This window comes from Babylonia areolata, chromosome 25 (genome assembly GCF_041734735.1).
Source record: "Babylonia areolata isolate BAREFJ2019XMU chromosome 25, ASM4173473v1, whole genome shotgun sequence".
Taxonomy (NCBI): domain Eukaryota; kingdom Metazoa; phylum Mollusca; class Gastropoda; order Neogastropoda; family Buccinidae; genus Babylonia; species Babylonia areolata.
In genome coordinates, this window is record NC_134900.1 from 35,830,283 (window position 1) to 35,846,597 (window position 16,315).

At 41.0% G+C, this 16,315-nt stretch overlaps 1 protein-coding gene across 1 annotated transcript in view; it reads left to right on the forward strand.

Annotated features, from left to right (window-relative positions):
- Positions 1 to 16,315, forward strand: part of LOC143299590 (protein MON2 homolog) — a 66,773-nt gene that overhangs the window by 47,001 nt on the left and 3,457 nt on the right. The window contains exons 12-17 of the mRNA XM_076612877.1: positions 2,342 to 2,459; positions 4,922 to 4,988; positions 5,862 to 5,922; positions 7,466 to 7,592; positions 10,100 to 10,301; positions 15,403 to 15,485. Coding sequence (XP_076468992.1) covers positions 2,342 to 2,459; positions 4,922 to 4,988; positions 5,862 to 5,922; positions 7,466 to 7,592; positions 10,100 to 10,301; positions 15,403 to 15,485 — 658 coding nt within the window. The remainder of the gene's footprint in view (positions 1 to 2,341; positions 2,460 to 4,921; positions 4,989 to 5,861; positions 5,923 to 7,465; positions 7,593 to 10,099; positions 10,302 to 15,402; positions 15,486 to 16,315) is intronic.

Consider the following 16,315-nt stretch of genomic DNA (forward strand, 5'->3'; position numbering starts at 1 on the left):
CCCAAATATATATTCGTCCAAATTTCAAAGCAGCTGTACAATATGAGCTTACCTTGGTTTGGTGACCTCTTTCCTGTTTTGACTAAACTCCTGGGAAGGATTTCCTTTAGTGACCCCCCCCCCCCCAACCCCCGCCCCTTCTTCCTCTCACATATACCTACGAGCTTCCCTCCCCCCCCCCCCCCCATCACCCCACCCACCCCACCCCCCACCCCCCTGTCGTATCCATTTGGGTTCATTTTACGCAAGTCTTAGATAAAGCATTGTATTCTAAAAAGCCCTTTTTTTCAAAATAAATAAACGTGAGAATGCAAAAGTAGGAAGTATCTAAGGAAGTATCGAAACCGATCAGGAATTTGGTGACCGATTAATGGAATTAAAATTGCCATCTTTGAAGTACAAAATGATACGTGGGGACCTTATCCGGTTTTTTGTTGTTGTTTTTTTGGTTTTGTATTTTGTTTTGTTTTGTTTTGGGGGTTTTTTGTTTGGTTTCTTTTTTTTTTTCTTTTTTCTTTTTTTTTTCTTTTTTCTTTTTTTTTTGTTATTGTAGGTTATTGTAGTTGTTGTTGTTGTTGTTTTTCACAGTGCTGACACCACTAACAACCATTTTGTCAGTTCAAATGGCACCCGGTTCACTCTAGAGCTCGTGATAATGTCTAAAAATACCAACACTGTATAGAAGAATAAATATTAGGGAACACAAAACAGACTTACAAATAGAATTTGCGTAGAACCAACCAGTTCATGCTTATTTCATGTCGATCCCTAAAGTGCCATGACAACTCAGTAAATTTCCTTGTAAAATGTGCAGAACCAAGAGACACACGAATGAGAAAGGGCATAATAAAAAGCTAAGAATTCGGAACCTGAACTTGAACTACAAGATCTGTAACATCTGTTATAAGAAGTACTGTAAAATAATGTGGGAGGGAATAGTCCTGTTTGGTGGCAATAGTTGTAGTAGTAGTATAGATAATCGATTTTGAACTATTTGAAAACAGAAAAGAAAAAAAAGTTTGTAACAGAAACAGACCACTGTGAGCATGAAAGTGGATGGACACAAAGAGGCTTCGAACTGAGTGAGATTTTGCAAACTCTTTTTGATCATTTATGTCCTTGCAAATAACAATGATTTCGTCAATGAAAAAGATACTCACCGGTAAAAACGTAAAAAAATAAAAATGGAAAAAAAAAATCCACACACGGCAGGTCACGGTTGCAGCTTTAGGCCCTAACGTTTTCAACGCCTGCACATGTGCAGTTTCTTCGCGACAAACCTTTGTGATGTTTCATTCCCACGCCTCCTCAAACACAGTGTGTCAATTAGTGTTTATCTGATTGGTTAAGGTGAACCATAATCTCTTTTGTGATTGGTTCAACTTATCGAAAGTGGGCAGTGGCTGAGTTGGTCAGCTGGATAGCACGTGACAAGATGAGCGAACATTGTGAACGTGCCACCATGTTCCGCCATGTGGAAAGGATTCACATAATTTTTCTATTCCGATTTTTATAGCTATAGAGTGTGTAGGCTGTTGACTTAATGTGTTGTGTTGGACATATTGAACATGAAACTTTTGCTGGGAAAATACGTCGTGTGGTGGTAGCATGATAAAAAAAAAATTTCAAAAACTTTTGGGGGGAGGGGAGGATGGCGGATTGGAGTTCAGAAGTGCGCACTGCTGTCTTGCAATGAAACCAGGTGAGGCTAACAGCATACAGCATATAATTATACAGTATTCATCCCTCCAGTCTGTTCACCAGGAGAGCGTTTCAATGACCGTCACAGTGTAGTGTTCTTACCAGAGAGGTATAATTTGTTTTCTGGCGCCTTCCGCTCTTATTTTTATCTTGACGTGAATGGAAAGACTTCCATCACGTATTTCATTGAAGTTCGGTTCTTCTTCTTCCACTTGACGACCAACATCAGTATGCTGATTTTTTGGTGGGTTGTGGTGGTGGTGTGTGTGTGCTTTGTTAGTGATTTGTTTGTATGTTGTTGTGGCAATGTCCACATTTCTTCCCCGCAACTCCTATGTGATTGGCGGAGTGAACGTCCAAGCCTTGTTGTGAACATTAATCATTCCGTTTTTAGACGAAAAAATGTGGATATTGCCGTTGTTGTTTTGGTTTGTTTTTTTGTGTGTTGTTGTTGTTTGTGTGTGTGTGTTGTTGTTTTTTTTGTTTGTTTGGGTTTGTTTTTGTTTTGTTTTGTTTTGGTTTTTTTTTGGGGGGTGGAGGGGGGTGTATGTGTGTGTGTCTGTTTTTTCACTATTGATGATTTGATGGCTCAAGAGTTTCGACGTAGATTGATGAGGCAATATGTGGATGTGTTGACCAGATGCTTAGGCTGCCATTGGGCCTGAAGTACGACTGCCCCTCGTCCTCCACCTGGCAGGAGGCAGTGACCGCCTTCCACGCCGTGCTGACCGTGGGGCTGCCTGTGGCTCGCAAACATGGTAAGTGGGCTCTGTCCTTTGTCTTCAGGGTTGCGGCTTTTGGCTGGGAATTGTTGTTGTGTGTGTGCATTTGTAATTTGTACGCTTATGTGAGTACACACACGTGTGTCTGCATACAAATTCGCTGAACTCTGCCTCAGTTTTTGTTATTTCATTTCAGTCATTTGTCTTCTACATAGGTTTCATTTTGCCATATGTTTATAATTTACTTGTTCATTTAGTCTATTTGTTTTTCATTTTATGTTAAATTATTAATGCTGTATACAAACCTTAGAAGTTCTGACCAGGGAATTGGGTTTATGCGTCGGTCACGCATCTGCTCTTTTTGGGGGCAGGGGTTATATTTGTTCTTTTTATTAGCAGATGTAGTGTGGCATAGATAAGTCCACACATGTTCTTGAAACTGAAACTGAAATTTATGACCAATCAGACTATAGTGCATGTCAGTGACGAGTGGGCCCACAGAGAGCTGACCGCACATGTCATAATTTCATTAACTAGCAACTGCATGCTGCCAAAACTGAATGAATTTGAAATGAAAAACTGAACACTGATTATCATGGAAACAAAGTTTTGAAATGGAATAAAATAGTCAGATATTATATATTACTTTTACAGTCTTATCCGTTGTTGACCAGTGAAAGTTTTGACAAATGATAATTGATACTAAAAGGGATTCATCAAATTGTCTTTTCTGACCGGTTCCTTGGTCTGGGAATGGGTTTGTGTGTGGGGGTGGTTGTGTACTCTCTGAAAGTGACATAAGAGGACGATGTTTCTCCTTGGCTCTGAAGAGATGGGCAGAGCATGTTCAGGGGAGGGAATTAAAAGCGACAAGAATGTCAGGTTGTAATTCAGGCAGCCATAACTGGAAATAGCTTCCTTGCAATTTGCACACATTTTCAATCAATTTTTTGTTCTCTTCTCAGCAGGTCATTAAAACATCCCCCAGTCTTCATCTGTTTCCTCTTTTATCAGTGATAATTCCATGAATATGGATCACTGTTACATAATTCTTCATTTCCTTGCGTGGGCGCTGCAGCAATTTGTGGCCAAGAATTAAATAAGAGGCTGAGAGGTTTTCTTGTTTATGATTAATAAGGAATGAAAGGATGGAGAAGATTCTGTCACGTGATCAGTCTTTTGGCTTCAGAGTTATGATTCATGAAATGTGACAATTTTTTGGCAGGATAATGTATTGTGATTATTAAGGTGAATCTGTGAAAAAGGAATGTAGTTATGTGTGTTTGTGTGTCGCAAACCATTGTATGATCATTTAATGTAACAGTTTGAAACAGTTCCTTTGGAGTAGACGATCTTAACTAACATCAGACTGAAGCTCCAATAAAGTTTTCCCTCATTCTATGTGTCTGTAGTGGAATGGTTTAGATCTTTTAAGGATGCGCTCCATGAGCCTGCAGCATGTCCTTCCCATTTTGAAATCATAGCGATCCGAAATGTAGCTGTGCATAATTAGATCTGCATTATTATGATTAGATGGTACACCATCATATATGTATGATAGTAATGTCCAACTATGAATATCAAAACGGCAGATAAGGCAACTGTTGTCCCAACTAACTGGGCTAGAATTTGATTATTGTGGATGGTGTCTTGCTCCAGTTCCATCCCCACTCTCTTGGTCGAGAGGGTTTGAGGACAGTTGGCATTGAGATGGTCCCCAAAGGCCAATTGGCCTCCAAGGCTGCGGCACTGAAAGCCAGTGCAGTCTTGCCTCCTAGTCTGAGAGTTATATCCTTAAGAAAAAACCAAGCTTGAAATGAATTCCCATTGCAGTGGAGAAATCGTTGGTGACATAGCTCTTTGCTATTGACCCAGCTGTAAGCTTATGTCAGATTCTGATGTAAACCAAGCATTTAGCGCTTACAAGGCTGTGAAAGTGTCCAGATGAAGAATTGTTGGTGTGGGGGTCAGTGAAAAGTGTCTATAAAGAATCATGGTGTGGGGGTAAAAGTGTCCAGATGAACAATCATGAGGTGCAGGGGGTGTGGGGGGGTTGGTGAGGTGTCCAGAATTGTGGTGTTTGGGGTCAGTGAAAAGTGCCCAGATAAAGAATCATGGTGTGGGGGGTCAGTGAAAAGTGCCCAGATAAAGAATCATGGTGTGGGGGGTCAGTGAAAAGTGCCCAGATAAAGAATCATGGTGTGGGTGTCGGTGAAAAGTGTCCAGAATTATGGTGAGGGAGTCAATGAAAAGTGTCCAGAATTATGGTGTGGGGGTCAGTGAAAAGCGCCCAGAATTATGGTGTGGGAGTCAATGAAAAGTGCCCAGATGAACAATCATGGTGTGGTGGGTCATTGAAAAGTGTCCAGAATTGTGGTATTGGGGTCAGTGAAAAGTGTCCTGGTGGAGATTCATGGTGTGGTGGGTCAGTGAAAAGTGCCCAGGTGAAGAAACATGGTGTGGGGGGTCATGACATGATGGTGGTGGTGTGGTTGCAGTGTCAGAGTTTGAAGGCATGTGGCATGAACTGGGTCTGCTGTTGGAGGACTTCCTCTTCACCAAACAGTGAGTCTGCTGATTTGTCTCCCCTGCTTTCTGCCTGCCTGGGACAATTGCGTGCTTCTCTCTCTGTCTGTCTGTCTATGCAGATAACACACCTATTTTTCTCTCTCTCTCTCTCTCTCTCTCTCTCTCTCTCTCTCTCTCTCTGCAGATGTCAACACATCTATTTCTCTGTGTGTGTACGCAGATGTAAACACCTATTTCTCTCTCTGTCTCTGTCTCGGTCTCTCTCTGTGTCTATGCAGATGTCAGCACACCTATTTCTCTCTCTCTCTCTCTCTCTCTCTCTCTCTCTCTCTCTCTCTCTCTCTGTTCTTCATATCTGTCTTTCCACAAATTTTTTCTTTCTCCCCTGTCTTTCAAACATATTGAAAGAATTGGCCACGCCTAAAATCTTAATCCTTGAATAAAAATCTTTCTGAGTTCTGTGTGTGTGTGTGTGTGTGTCTCTGTCTCTCTCTCTCTCTCTCTCTCTCTCTGTCTCTCTGTCTCTCTCTTATGCCCTAGACGCCTTATCTGTGTCACTGCGGTTGGTGTCACTGCTGTAATGGTATAAACATAAAATGGCTAATCATTGTGTGTGTGTGTGTGTGTGTAATCATGCTGAAACTACTCCTATATTGCAGACATGTGTTTTTACAAAATTTTATACCAGAAGTGACAGTAAGACGGACAAAATCCTATTTGAGACAAATTACTGCTGTTGCCTGAAACCATATTTGGATTTGATGGCACTCAAAGAAATCGCACACTTAGTGAAGAAAACAAGAAAAAATGGCACTTAAGTTTTTCTGTGGGTGAGGTATTATAAATGTCATGGATTAGTTTTGTGTTTGGTGCAATTGTTTCAAGATGTGGGGACCTTTTCTGTTTCAGCCCCTCACCCCCCACGCTGTCCATGGAAGACTTCACCAGAGACGAGGCCATCGATTGCAAGGTGGGTGTCCTTGAGGGCAGGTCGACACAATCAGTTGTTGTTGAAAACAAACGTCTTTTGCCCTTTCGGAGAAATTAGTTTGAATTGTATTGTTGATGTAATGTCCTTGTTTACTGTGTGTGCATGACACAAGTATGGGGAGGGGGGTGGGGGGGGTTCCATTTGTTTGATTGTGGGCCTCCTTTTTCTTTCCCCAAGTGACAGCAATTAGTGATTACCACTATGGCAAGATTTTTTTTTTTAAATGAAAGTTGGCTGAGCTTTGCAGAGGGTTTCAGGGATTGTCAATAATAAACAGATAAAATAGATATATATATATATACACAGTCATGATTATTGACAATATTAGAAACAATTTTACAATTTGAATGGTTGTTATCATGTAAGAGATCTTAGGTATAACAGTTGAAATGGAGTGCAAAAAAATTATGTCTCCATTTTTTATTCTCTGCCTCTTGTCAGTTTCTGCTTAATATGGGCTTGTTATGGACAAGAGGCCTGACAGAACATAATTTGAATGGTTGTTATCATGTAAGAGATCTTAGGTATAACAGTTGAAATGGAGTGCAAAAAAATTATGTCTCCATTTTTTATTCTCTGCCTCTTGTCAGTTTCTGCTTAATATGGGCTTGTTATGGACAAGAGGCCTGACAGAACATTTTTGACTTTGACTTTCTCTCTTTATTTTAGATTTACAAGAACATTTTATTTTCCAGAGGCATATTCAGTGATGAGTTACACAACAGATGAGTGTGTGTCCAGTTTCCTTTAGGGTTAACAGGGACACCCACCATGGGTGAAATGACCAACAGGCCTAACTGCCCCAGGACAGTAGGGGAAGGAGATCTGTGTAACACCACACAGACACCACCAGAACAACAGCATTTGTGGACAGCAAGAAACCCAACATTGGGAAGAAGGGTGGGGGGTACACATGGAAATCTTAGTTCACAGCCTGCCCAGTACAAGTTCAGCACTCGGAAGAAAGTTCTGTCAGTGACAACTATTTGCCAAGGGATTTTTTGTCATAGAGGGTGATAATGATACTTAATTCTAAAATGTAAAATATGTATGTATATGACCTATACTTTTCAGAATTATGACAATTTCACATGAATTTTGTGATTTTGCGATAGGCAAATTCCTACAGATGCAGAGATCGCCTTCCTGGAACACTTTTTTGTCATGAAGGGGACAGGAAATTTTCATCCATGGTCACTCAAGAGGTTAAATTGCACTGTTCCTGTTTTGTGATGGTAATGATAAATGATATGGATACTTACATAGCGCCTATCCTCGGTCAGAGACTGAACTCTAAGCACTTTACAAACACAGAGTCATTTGCACAACAGGCTGCCAGCCTGGGTAGAACTGCCATTTGGGCGCTCATCATTCGTTTCCTGTGTTATTCAGTCAGGTTTCAGTCACACACACACACATATACAGACATGCAACATTTGTGTAGGACTGTTTTGTTTATTTACCCACCATATAGGCAGCCACACTCCGTGGTCAACATGGTCATGGTGATGGTGTGTTTCAGATGGTGCACCTGATCCGTGATGAGATCCTGCCCTATGCCGGCACGGTGCCGGCCAGCTTTGTGGTGAAGGTGATGGAGCTGCTCAACAGGGGATCCATCCACTCCGCCATGTCAGACACCTTCGTCGGTCAGTCATGCTCTGCTATGCTACCTTGTTCTTCCTTCTCCTCTTTTTGTGTGTGTGTGTTCTGCGCGGGGGAGGGGGTGGGGCTTTTTTTTTTTTTTTTTAATTTTCCCTCTCTGTCTTCTTTGTACCTTTGTTGATCAATCATGTGCTACTATTCTGTTTTGTTTTGTTTTTGTTTTGTTTTTAACAGCTTTGTGAGCCAGTCATGTTGCACTACCTTTTTTTTTTTTTTTCTTTTTTTTTTTCACCTCTGTCAGTTGTGTACTACCTTTCTTTTTTTTTCTTCTTCTTTTTTTCTTTTTTTTTCTTTTTTTGTAAACACCTTTATTGGTGTTCATGTTGTAAAACCTTCATTTTTTTTTACCACCTTTGTCAGTGAAGATATTCCTCTTTTTTTTTGTTTGTTAGGGGGTTTTTTGTTGTTTTTTTGTACCACCTTTGTTGATTAGTAATGCTATTCCTCAGAGAGGGGAGAAGTTACTTTGGCAGGATACTCCAATATAACTGAAAGCTAGTAACTTTGACGTGTCGTCCTCTTGTAGGATATCAAGCCCAAGTTTTGGCCCAGATAGTCATGACGGCAGTTGCCTCCATTGCCGTTCTGATGGTGGTAGTCAGACATTAACATACCTCTTCTTTTTTTTCTTTCTTTTTTTTTTCTTTTACTGCTTTGTGCATATGAAAAATAAAAAGATGAAGAAAATTATGCACACAAAAACTGGTGCCTAGAGAATAGTCTGTGGCAAAATTATATTGATCACACTCTCTCTCTCTCTCTCTCTCTCTCTCTCTCACATGCATAAATATACAGACAGGGGAAAATGTGAGTGTGTCTGATACTGCTGTTTGGCGATGTATGTTTTTTCCCGCAGAGAGCAGCATGAATTTCATGCAGATACTTCTCTTGACACTGAAGCGCAGTGCAGTGATATGATCCTTACGATCATCAGTTAGAAGTTGACCTTCAGAATATTCAACACAGTAAAGTAACACATTCATGTTGCACATGAAATGAATAAATCAGGAAACACTACCTCATTCACGTGATTGGAATGAGGCGCTGTGTGCAGAATGTTAACACAAGGGAAAGAAGTCATGGCATGGAGAGAATTGTCTCCTGGTGGAATTCTGCAAAAGTAAAGTCCCCTTTATTCATGGCTCTGTGTGGGTGTGTGTATGCAGACAAATAAAAACACATTTTCAACTGCTCTGTAGTGATACACTTGCCTTGGTGAAGAAGAGCTAGGATTTCACACACAGTCAGATTAATGACTAAACAAGTTTTGATAGTTGTATAATGGATGTGAGTGAATCAGAGATGGGTTTCTTCTTCTTTGTTTGTGGGCTACAACTCCCACATTAACTAGTATGTAGGATACACAAGTGGGCTTTTACATGTATGACTATTTTTACTCCGCCATGTAGGCAGCCATATTCCGTATGACATGATTCTGTAACCAGTAGGTTGGTATGTTGGTTAACCCTTGACTGCTAAAGAGGAGTCAGTGAATAGCTGTCCCTTCACTGGGATGAGATAGAGAATAGATGAGAATGTCAGTCACTTTTCCCCCCCCTCTTTTTATGACATTATAACAAATGCAACAAAATAAATGACAGTCACCATTATGCATTTTGGACTTGTTTCTCTGGGGATTACATCACTTTGATGAGAAAAGCCACACAAAAAGTTGTGCCTGCCTTTCAAACTCGTCACACTGATCTTGTTTCATCAAGGTTCAGCGGTCAAGGGGTTAAAATGCTGTTCTGTTTTCTGTTTTGTCAGCATGGTTAGACTGATCTTAGTGTGTTTATGGGTTAAAATGCTGTTCTGTTTTCTGTTTTGTCAGTACGGATAGACTGATCGTAGCGTATTTATGTGAAATGAACATTAACTCATTGAGCCCAGCACCCAAGCATTGCTCTAGCGTCAAAATTCATCTCATTAAAACTAGTTTTCACATTCCTACAAATGCATAAAGCACAAGGAAAGGGAACCAATCTCTACAGTATTTCCGGATGTGTCCCTGCATAATTTGGGGAGAAAACAGTATATTTTTTGCGGGGTTTTTTTGTGTGTTTTTTTTTCCCCCACATGAATACAGCATGGAAGCCTGCCGAGGCTGTAAACTCCCTAGAGTTGAATGGGTTAAAGTAGTGTCCTTGTCTTTCTTGTGTATCATCTGTAAATGAGAGAGGAGAGCCAGTGTTTCTGTGAATTCATACAGCTTTCTTCTGCAGCACCACTGACAGGGAAAGATATCCTTGTGTTAGTTACAAACAAACGACTGATTTGGCACATGTACTACAAGGCACATGACTGCTTGCAGTTGAGGGTAACTATGTTGTTTGCAGATATTTGGTATCGTTATTGTTACGAAATTGGCATTTCTGGTAAACAAATATATGTTTATACACACACTCACAAACTCAGACGCATGCTCACACACACACACACACACACACACATGCACAGTGTTATTGTTATCCTTGCCTTCTGTGTGCTTCAGACACGGATTCCAGTCGCAAGCTGCGTGAGGATTTTGCCAAGACCTGCTTTGAGACTCTGCTACAGTTCTCCTTCGTCAGCAAGAAGAGCGAGGAAGGGGCCGTCACTAAGGTGGCAGTGCTCTCCCTTCTGCAGCGCTGTCAGGAGGTGGTGAAGAAATACGTGGATGATGAGAGGCTGTCCGGGAAATGCCCCTTGCCTAGGTCAGTGATTCTTGGGGTTGTTGTTCTTGTTTGTTTTTTTGTCTTTTGCTGCCCCTTTCTCTGTTCCATTCAGTTTCTCAGAGGTGTGACTGTGTTCGGACAAATCCATATATGCTACACCAAATCTGCTAGGCAGATGCCTGACCTATTGTACTAGTCAGGCCTTGAGTGCACACACAGATGTTTGTGTAGCTGTCAGAGTGGATTTCTTCTACAGAACGTTGCCAGAGGACAACACTGTGCCAGTGGGTGCTGTATATGGGACTTCTGTCATCCCATCCGAATGACCAGACTCTGATTTTCTCTCAAACGTGGGAGAAAGGGCTAGACTGGGATTCGATCCCATGCCCTTACATACACCGCATTGGCAGATAAGCATCATAACCATTCTGCCACCTTCCTCTTCTCTGTTATTGTAGAACACAGCCCTCTGACACACATCGCTTCTTTTTCTCCTTACACAGTCATACCCAGATAGTTTTTCTTCTCTTTTGTTTTTGGCATTTGCTGGCCAATTTTCTGCTCTGTTACTGTTGAATTACCCCTCCCACCCTTTCCCCCATCACTTTGTTGTGTTGACTCCACACAGTTATAACCAGGGCTGTCTGTGTACCAGCAATCCATAGGAATTGTCAGTGTTCAGTCACCATAAGGTCCCATGCCAGAGAAGAATCTGCACTTCTGTAGAGCCACTTCAGTTGGGTTTTTTTTGGGGGTGGTGGGGGGGTGGTGTCAAATACTTTATTTCATTTGTTGTGTTTTGTGACATTGGCAATATGTAACACAGAACCACATTGCATTATCAATCCCTGTATGTGAACCAGAAGTCTGAACAAGGAAGGTTATCAGTTGCAGGCAATATTAAACTAAAATGCAGACATCCCAAGCAGCTACACTTGTGGCCTTTGTCTGATTCATAAGGTGAACAGGCAGACACAACTTGTGGATCTGAGGCAAAATGAAGGGGAGGGGGGGGATTCTTCTTCTTCACTCGTATATATGAATGGGCTTTTACGTGTATTACCATTCTTACTCCCACCATGTAGGCACTTTGACTCAGTTTTCAGGGGGTGGGTGGGGGACAAATGATTCCCCCCCCTCCCCCCCCCCTCAACGTTTCACTTGCTTTAAACATTTTATTTCAAGAAGCAATGCAAAATATAGTGTGAACACACACACACACACACATATATATATGTATGTATGTATATATATATATATATATATATATATATATAATACACACACATTTATTTTCTTATCAGAACTATTGTAATTGTAAAGTACTTTGAGCAAAATCATTTGATTAGGTGCTATATAAGTAAACTTAATATTTTCAGTTAACATAGATATGACAGCCATTTCACTCTTAGTCTCCGTTCCATTTTTTTTCTGTCAATTAAATCGCCACAAGATATAATAAACAAGACTGAGTGTAGTTGCCTGTTCACCACATGCTGACACACCACCTACTATCCTCCCTGCTGACGATAATGGGATCCAGCTGTTCTCTCCACAGATGAACTGAAACCATGGCCAAGAAAGTAATTTTTGGTGGGAGGGAGTGAATCGGAATATATTTCCCTGCACAGTCTGATGTGGTATAATTACATTGATGGATTCTGTAGGAAAATGGTGTGGTTATATTTCAAAGAAAGTGCCATGCAAGATGGTACTGGTTTAACAAAACACAAAATTTTTAACAGCTAGTGTTACACTGCATTTCTTTCACTGTAACAATAGGCACAGAGAGAAATAGAAAGAGGGGTGTTAAATTCAGTTTAAAAAGTTGACATGAAAATTTTTTTTTGTTTGTTTTTGTGTTTTTTTTTTCTTCGTTTGTTTGTTTTTTTGTTGTTGTTTTTTTTATAACATGAACTTGTGAATAAACCCACATTGGCAAGTTTCCAAGATTTGACTTTGATGATGATGTTTAGTTCGCCAGGCGCTTTACACTCTGATGTTGACCAAGCAGGGATCCTTTGAAACACTGTTTCATTGTCTTGCATTACATTTTTTTGTCACAACAGATTTCTTTGTGAGAAATTCAGGCTGCTCTCACTAAGGAAATGGTTTTCTCTGTGTGAAATTCACGCTGCTGTCACCAAGGACTTATATTTCTCTGTGTGAAATTCACGCTGCTGTCACCAAGGACATATATTTCTCTGTGTGAAATTCACGCTGTTGTCACCAAGGACATATATTTCTCTGTGTGAAATTCACACTGTCACCAAGGACATATATTTCTCTGTGTGAAATTCACACTGTTGTCACCAAGGACATATATTTCTCTGTGTGAAATTCACACTGTTGTCACCAAGGACATATATTTCTCTGTGTGAAATTCACACTGTTGTCACCAAGGACATATATTTCTCTGTGTGAAATTCACACTGTTGTCACCAAGGACATATATTTCTCTGTGTGAAATTCACTCTGTTGTCACCAAGGACATATATTTCTCTGTGTGAAATTCACACTGTTGTCACCAAGGACATATATTTCTCTGTGTGAAATTCACACTGTTGTCACCAAGGACATATATTTCTCTGTGTGAAATTCACACTGTTGTCACCAAGTAAACAGAGAGCATGACCACAATGTAGTGCCACAGTTTGTTTTGTTGTTTTTTCTACTTCTTCTTTTTTCTGTCTGCAAGTGTATTTATTTTACAATTAAAGAAGACTTCTTTTGGAGGGAAATCAGACACTTGAATCTTGTAATATGGGTTATGTCCCTTTGCTAAGGAAAAGGGCCCAAACATGTGTATGTTTCGTATTTTTGTCATCAACAAAGAGAGATGTCCCAGCTTCTTTTTGAACATTTGGCAAAGTACTCATGAAATATTCCATACAGAATGCATCCAGTGACTACTTCAAGATGTTCTTTGTTTCTCTCTGGGGACATCACTCACAGTGCCCAGCAAATTCTGATTATTGTCTGTTGTGATTATTGTCTATTGTGTTAGAAGCAGTAGGCTTCTTTCAGGCATTAACCCCCCCCCCCCCCCCCTCCCCTCTCTCTCTCTCTCTCTCTCTCTGATCTCTGTTTCTCTCTGTCTTTTCTTTCTCTCCCTCTCTGTCTCCTCTCTGTTTCTTTCTCCCTCCCCTTCCCCCCTCTGCTATCTTTTCTGTTGGTGGGCGTGTCAGCATTTTTAGAAGAATAACAGGGTTTGGGGGCTTCTTAGTCATTTGTTTTTTGTGCTTTTTTTACGGTGGTAATTTTGTGTGTATTTTTTTGTAGGTGTGGGGGAGGATGTTAGGAAATGTAATAGTGGTCTGCAAGTTCCATTTGGGAGAAGCTCCCAGGCTCAGCTGTGTGAAGTGCTCCCTGTGGGGCCTAAAGGGACTCCCTGTGGAGTCTGTCGTGCCCTACCTGTCCCTTCATCCGTTAACTCCATTTTCTGAGGGACTGCCTCGTCCCCTCCTCCCTCACCTTAATGTGGACCTCCCTGGGAGACTGTATTACCCCATCTCATCTCACAGCGCCCGTGCTGTCTGTCCCCCAGTAATTCTATTTTCTGGTTGTCTCTCTCTGTGCGGGGCTGATTAGCTCGGCTGGTGGTACGGTTTTCAAGCTGCCTTGATGTCATTTTCCAGGTTATTTGAGGCCCTGCTTTAAATTTTGCTATTATTATTCTGTGCAGTAACCTATCACAATGTTTTTTCTCAGGATTAAGTTCTCAGCCACCAGCCTCTCAGGTCTCTAAAGACTGGGAGTGAATCGGTACAGAGAGACAGGAGGAAGGAGAAAATGGTGAAGTACCAGTTTGGTACTTTACCAGTTTTTCCAGGAAGCGTATGAAAAAGGGATATTAGGTAGTGTAGAGAATGCAGAGGCTGGACACACAAGACTGATTCAGAGCAGCGGAAGTCCTGTGACGATTGGCCAGTGAGATTGTGTGTCTTGGAGCTGGACCGGAACCTGAGAGTAATGTAGTTCATGATTGGTTGAACAGGTTTTATTTCATGGCGCAGTGGGTCACCTGCTGATTAATTAGTGCTTATGCTAATTAACTCGGTCTTCACAGGGAATGTGTAGGAAGGGACTGAGAGTGGCTGGAGAAAGAACGCAAATGATGGAGGAAGGGAGAGTAGAGATGGTGTAGAGTTTGTGGAAGGAAAAGACTTGCAGCTGAAATCTTTGGAAGTCTGGGATGTTGGATAGCCATTTTCTGAATGCCTGCAGAAACCAGTACACTCTCCACCCTGTGGAAGTTCACTCATTTCAGCAAGCATTTGTTTTCATATTTTGTGTGTCTTTAGATAGTCTGCATGCCAAAAACTACTCCAGTGCCAACGCAGATAATCTTTTTCTTATTCATACTTATTCTGTCTCCCCACCCCCACCCACTCTCCCAACCCCCATCCAAACCTGCCCTGTCATGTACTCAGGATTATCTGCTTGTGCAAACTTGTAAACAGAGGTAGTTTGATGTAAACAGTGTGTGTTCACTTCTGCCTCAATTCCTCAAGCCTGACTATATAAAGTAGATGGCATTGCAAACTGCAGTGATCCCATGACAAGTGTCACCAGCGCCAAGCATTGTGATCCAAGGGAGGCAACCACTGCTTGGCTTGTGCGTGGATAGATAGATGGCTGTCATGTCCCTGGAAAACTGTTTCCAGTGATAACATTGTGTGTGGAAACTGGTCATCTGCATTGTAATATACAATTATTGCCATACGTGATATACTGACTACCACAATGTGTGATAGACATTGACTGCATTGTGTGATAATGACTGCTGTGTGAAATATATACTGACTGCCGTGTCACATATACATTGGTTGCAATGATTATCATGTGACATACATTGACTGCAATGGTAACCATGTGTGTGACTGCAGTGTTACACATATACTGACTGCAGTGTACGATATTACGATATACATTGACTGGAATGTGAGATACATATGCTGACTGCAGTGTGACATATTGGTGTGTGTGTGTATAAATATATCTGTCTGTGTATCTATACACACACACACACACACACACACATATAAATATATATATAGAGAGAGAGAGCATAAATATATATATAGCATAAATATATATAATATACATGGTATATAATAAAGACTGTAATTGATTGCAGGCCCCGTCTGGCGGAGATAACAGCAGTGCTGAAGGCGATCACCACCTTGTTACAGTCCCTGAAGAAGGCTCCTTCCAACTGTGGTCAGTATCAGACTCCCTTTGTTGCCCTCGCTCTGTCACTAACAGAAATATATAGTGCTGTATCCACTTCTTATTCGTTGGTGGGCTACGACTACCATGTTCACACATATACATGTATGAGAGGGCTTTTTTATGCATGACTGTTCTTATTGTGCCATATCGGCAACAGTACTCCATTTTGGAGGTGGTTGTTGTATTGTTTGGAACTTTTTTTGCACAGGTATATTTGATCCAATCACAGATTGGCTGACAAAATGCTAAAGGCTTTCTGTACCAACCAGATTTAGTATCAGTCCAGTTAGACCCTTAGGATTGGTCACCATTTAGTCGCCTTGTTTCCCCTGCATTTTTTTTTTTTTTTATTGGAAAAAGAAAGAAAAACACATAATGGGTGGTATGTTTTATTCAGCACATTAGATATAAAAGATTAATCATTGAACTCATAGGTGGTACTTCTTCCCATGAATGGAACAAGGGAAGCAACTCAGGGGTGGTACTTCTTCCCATGAATGGAACAAGGGAAGCAACTCAGGATAGTTTTGAGTTTCAAAAAAGAAGGGATGTAACTGGGAGGACAGATGCCTCCTCATTGTCTGCAGTGAAAATGAAAGGATCAAACATTCTTTTACTATTTTTATCTTTTTCTTTATTCCACAGAAAGTTGGTGCATTGTGGAAAGAGTGGGGGTGGGGGGGTAATTTTGTTTCTTGTGGAAAATAAATGGGGAAGTTGATTTTCTTACAATGTTTAGGTTTCCCCCAAATTGATCATTGAACTGGTAGAAACCATATCAACATAGTTGATTCTGTCTCAGAAGACAGAAAACTGAC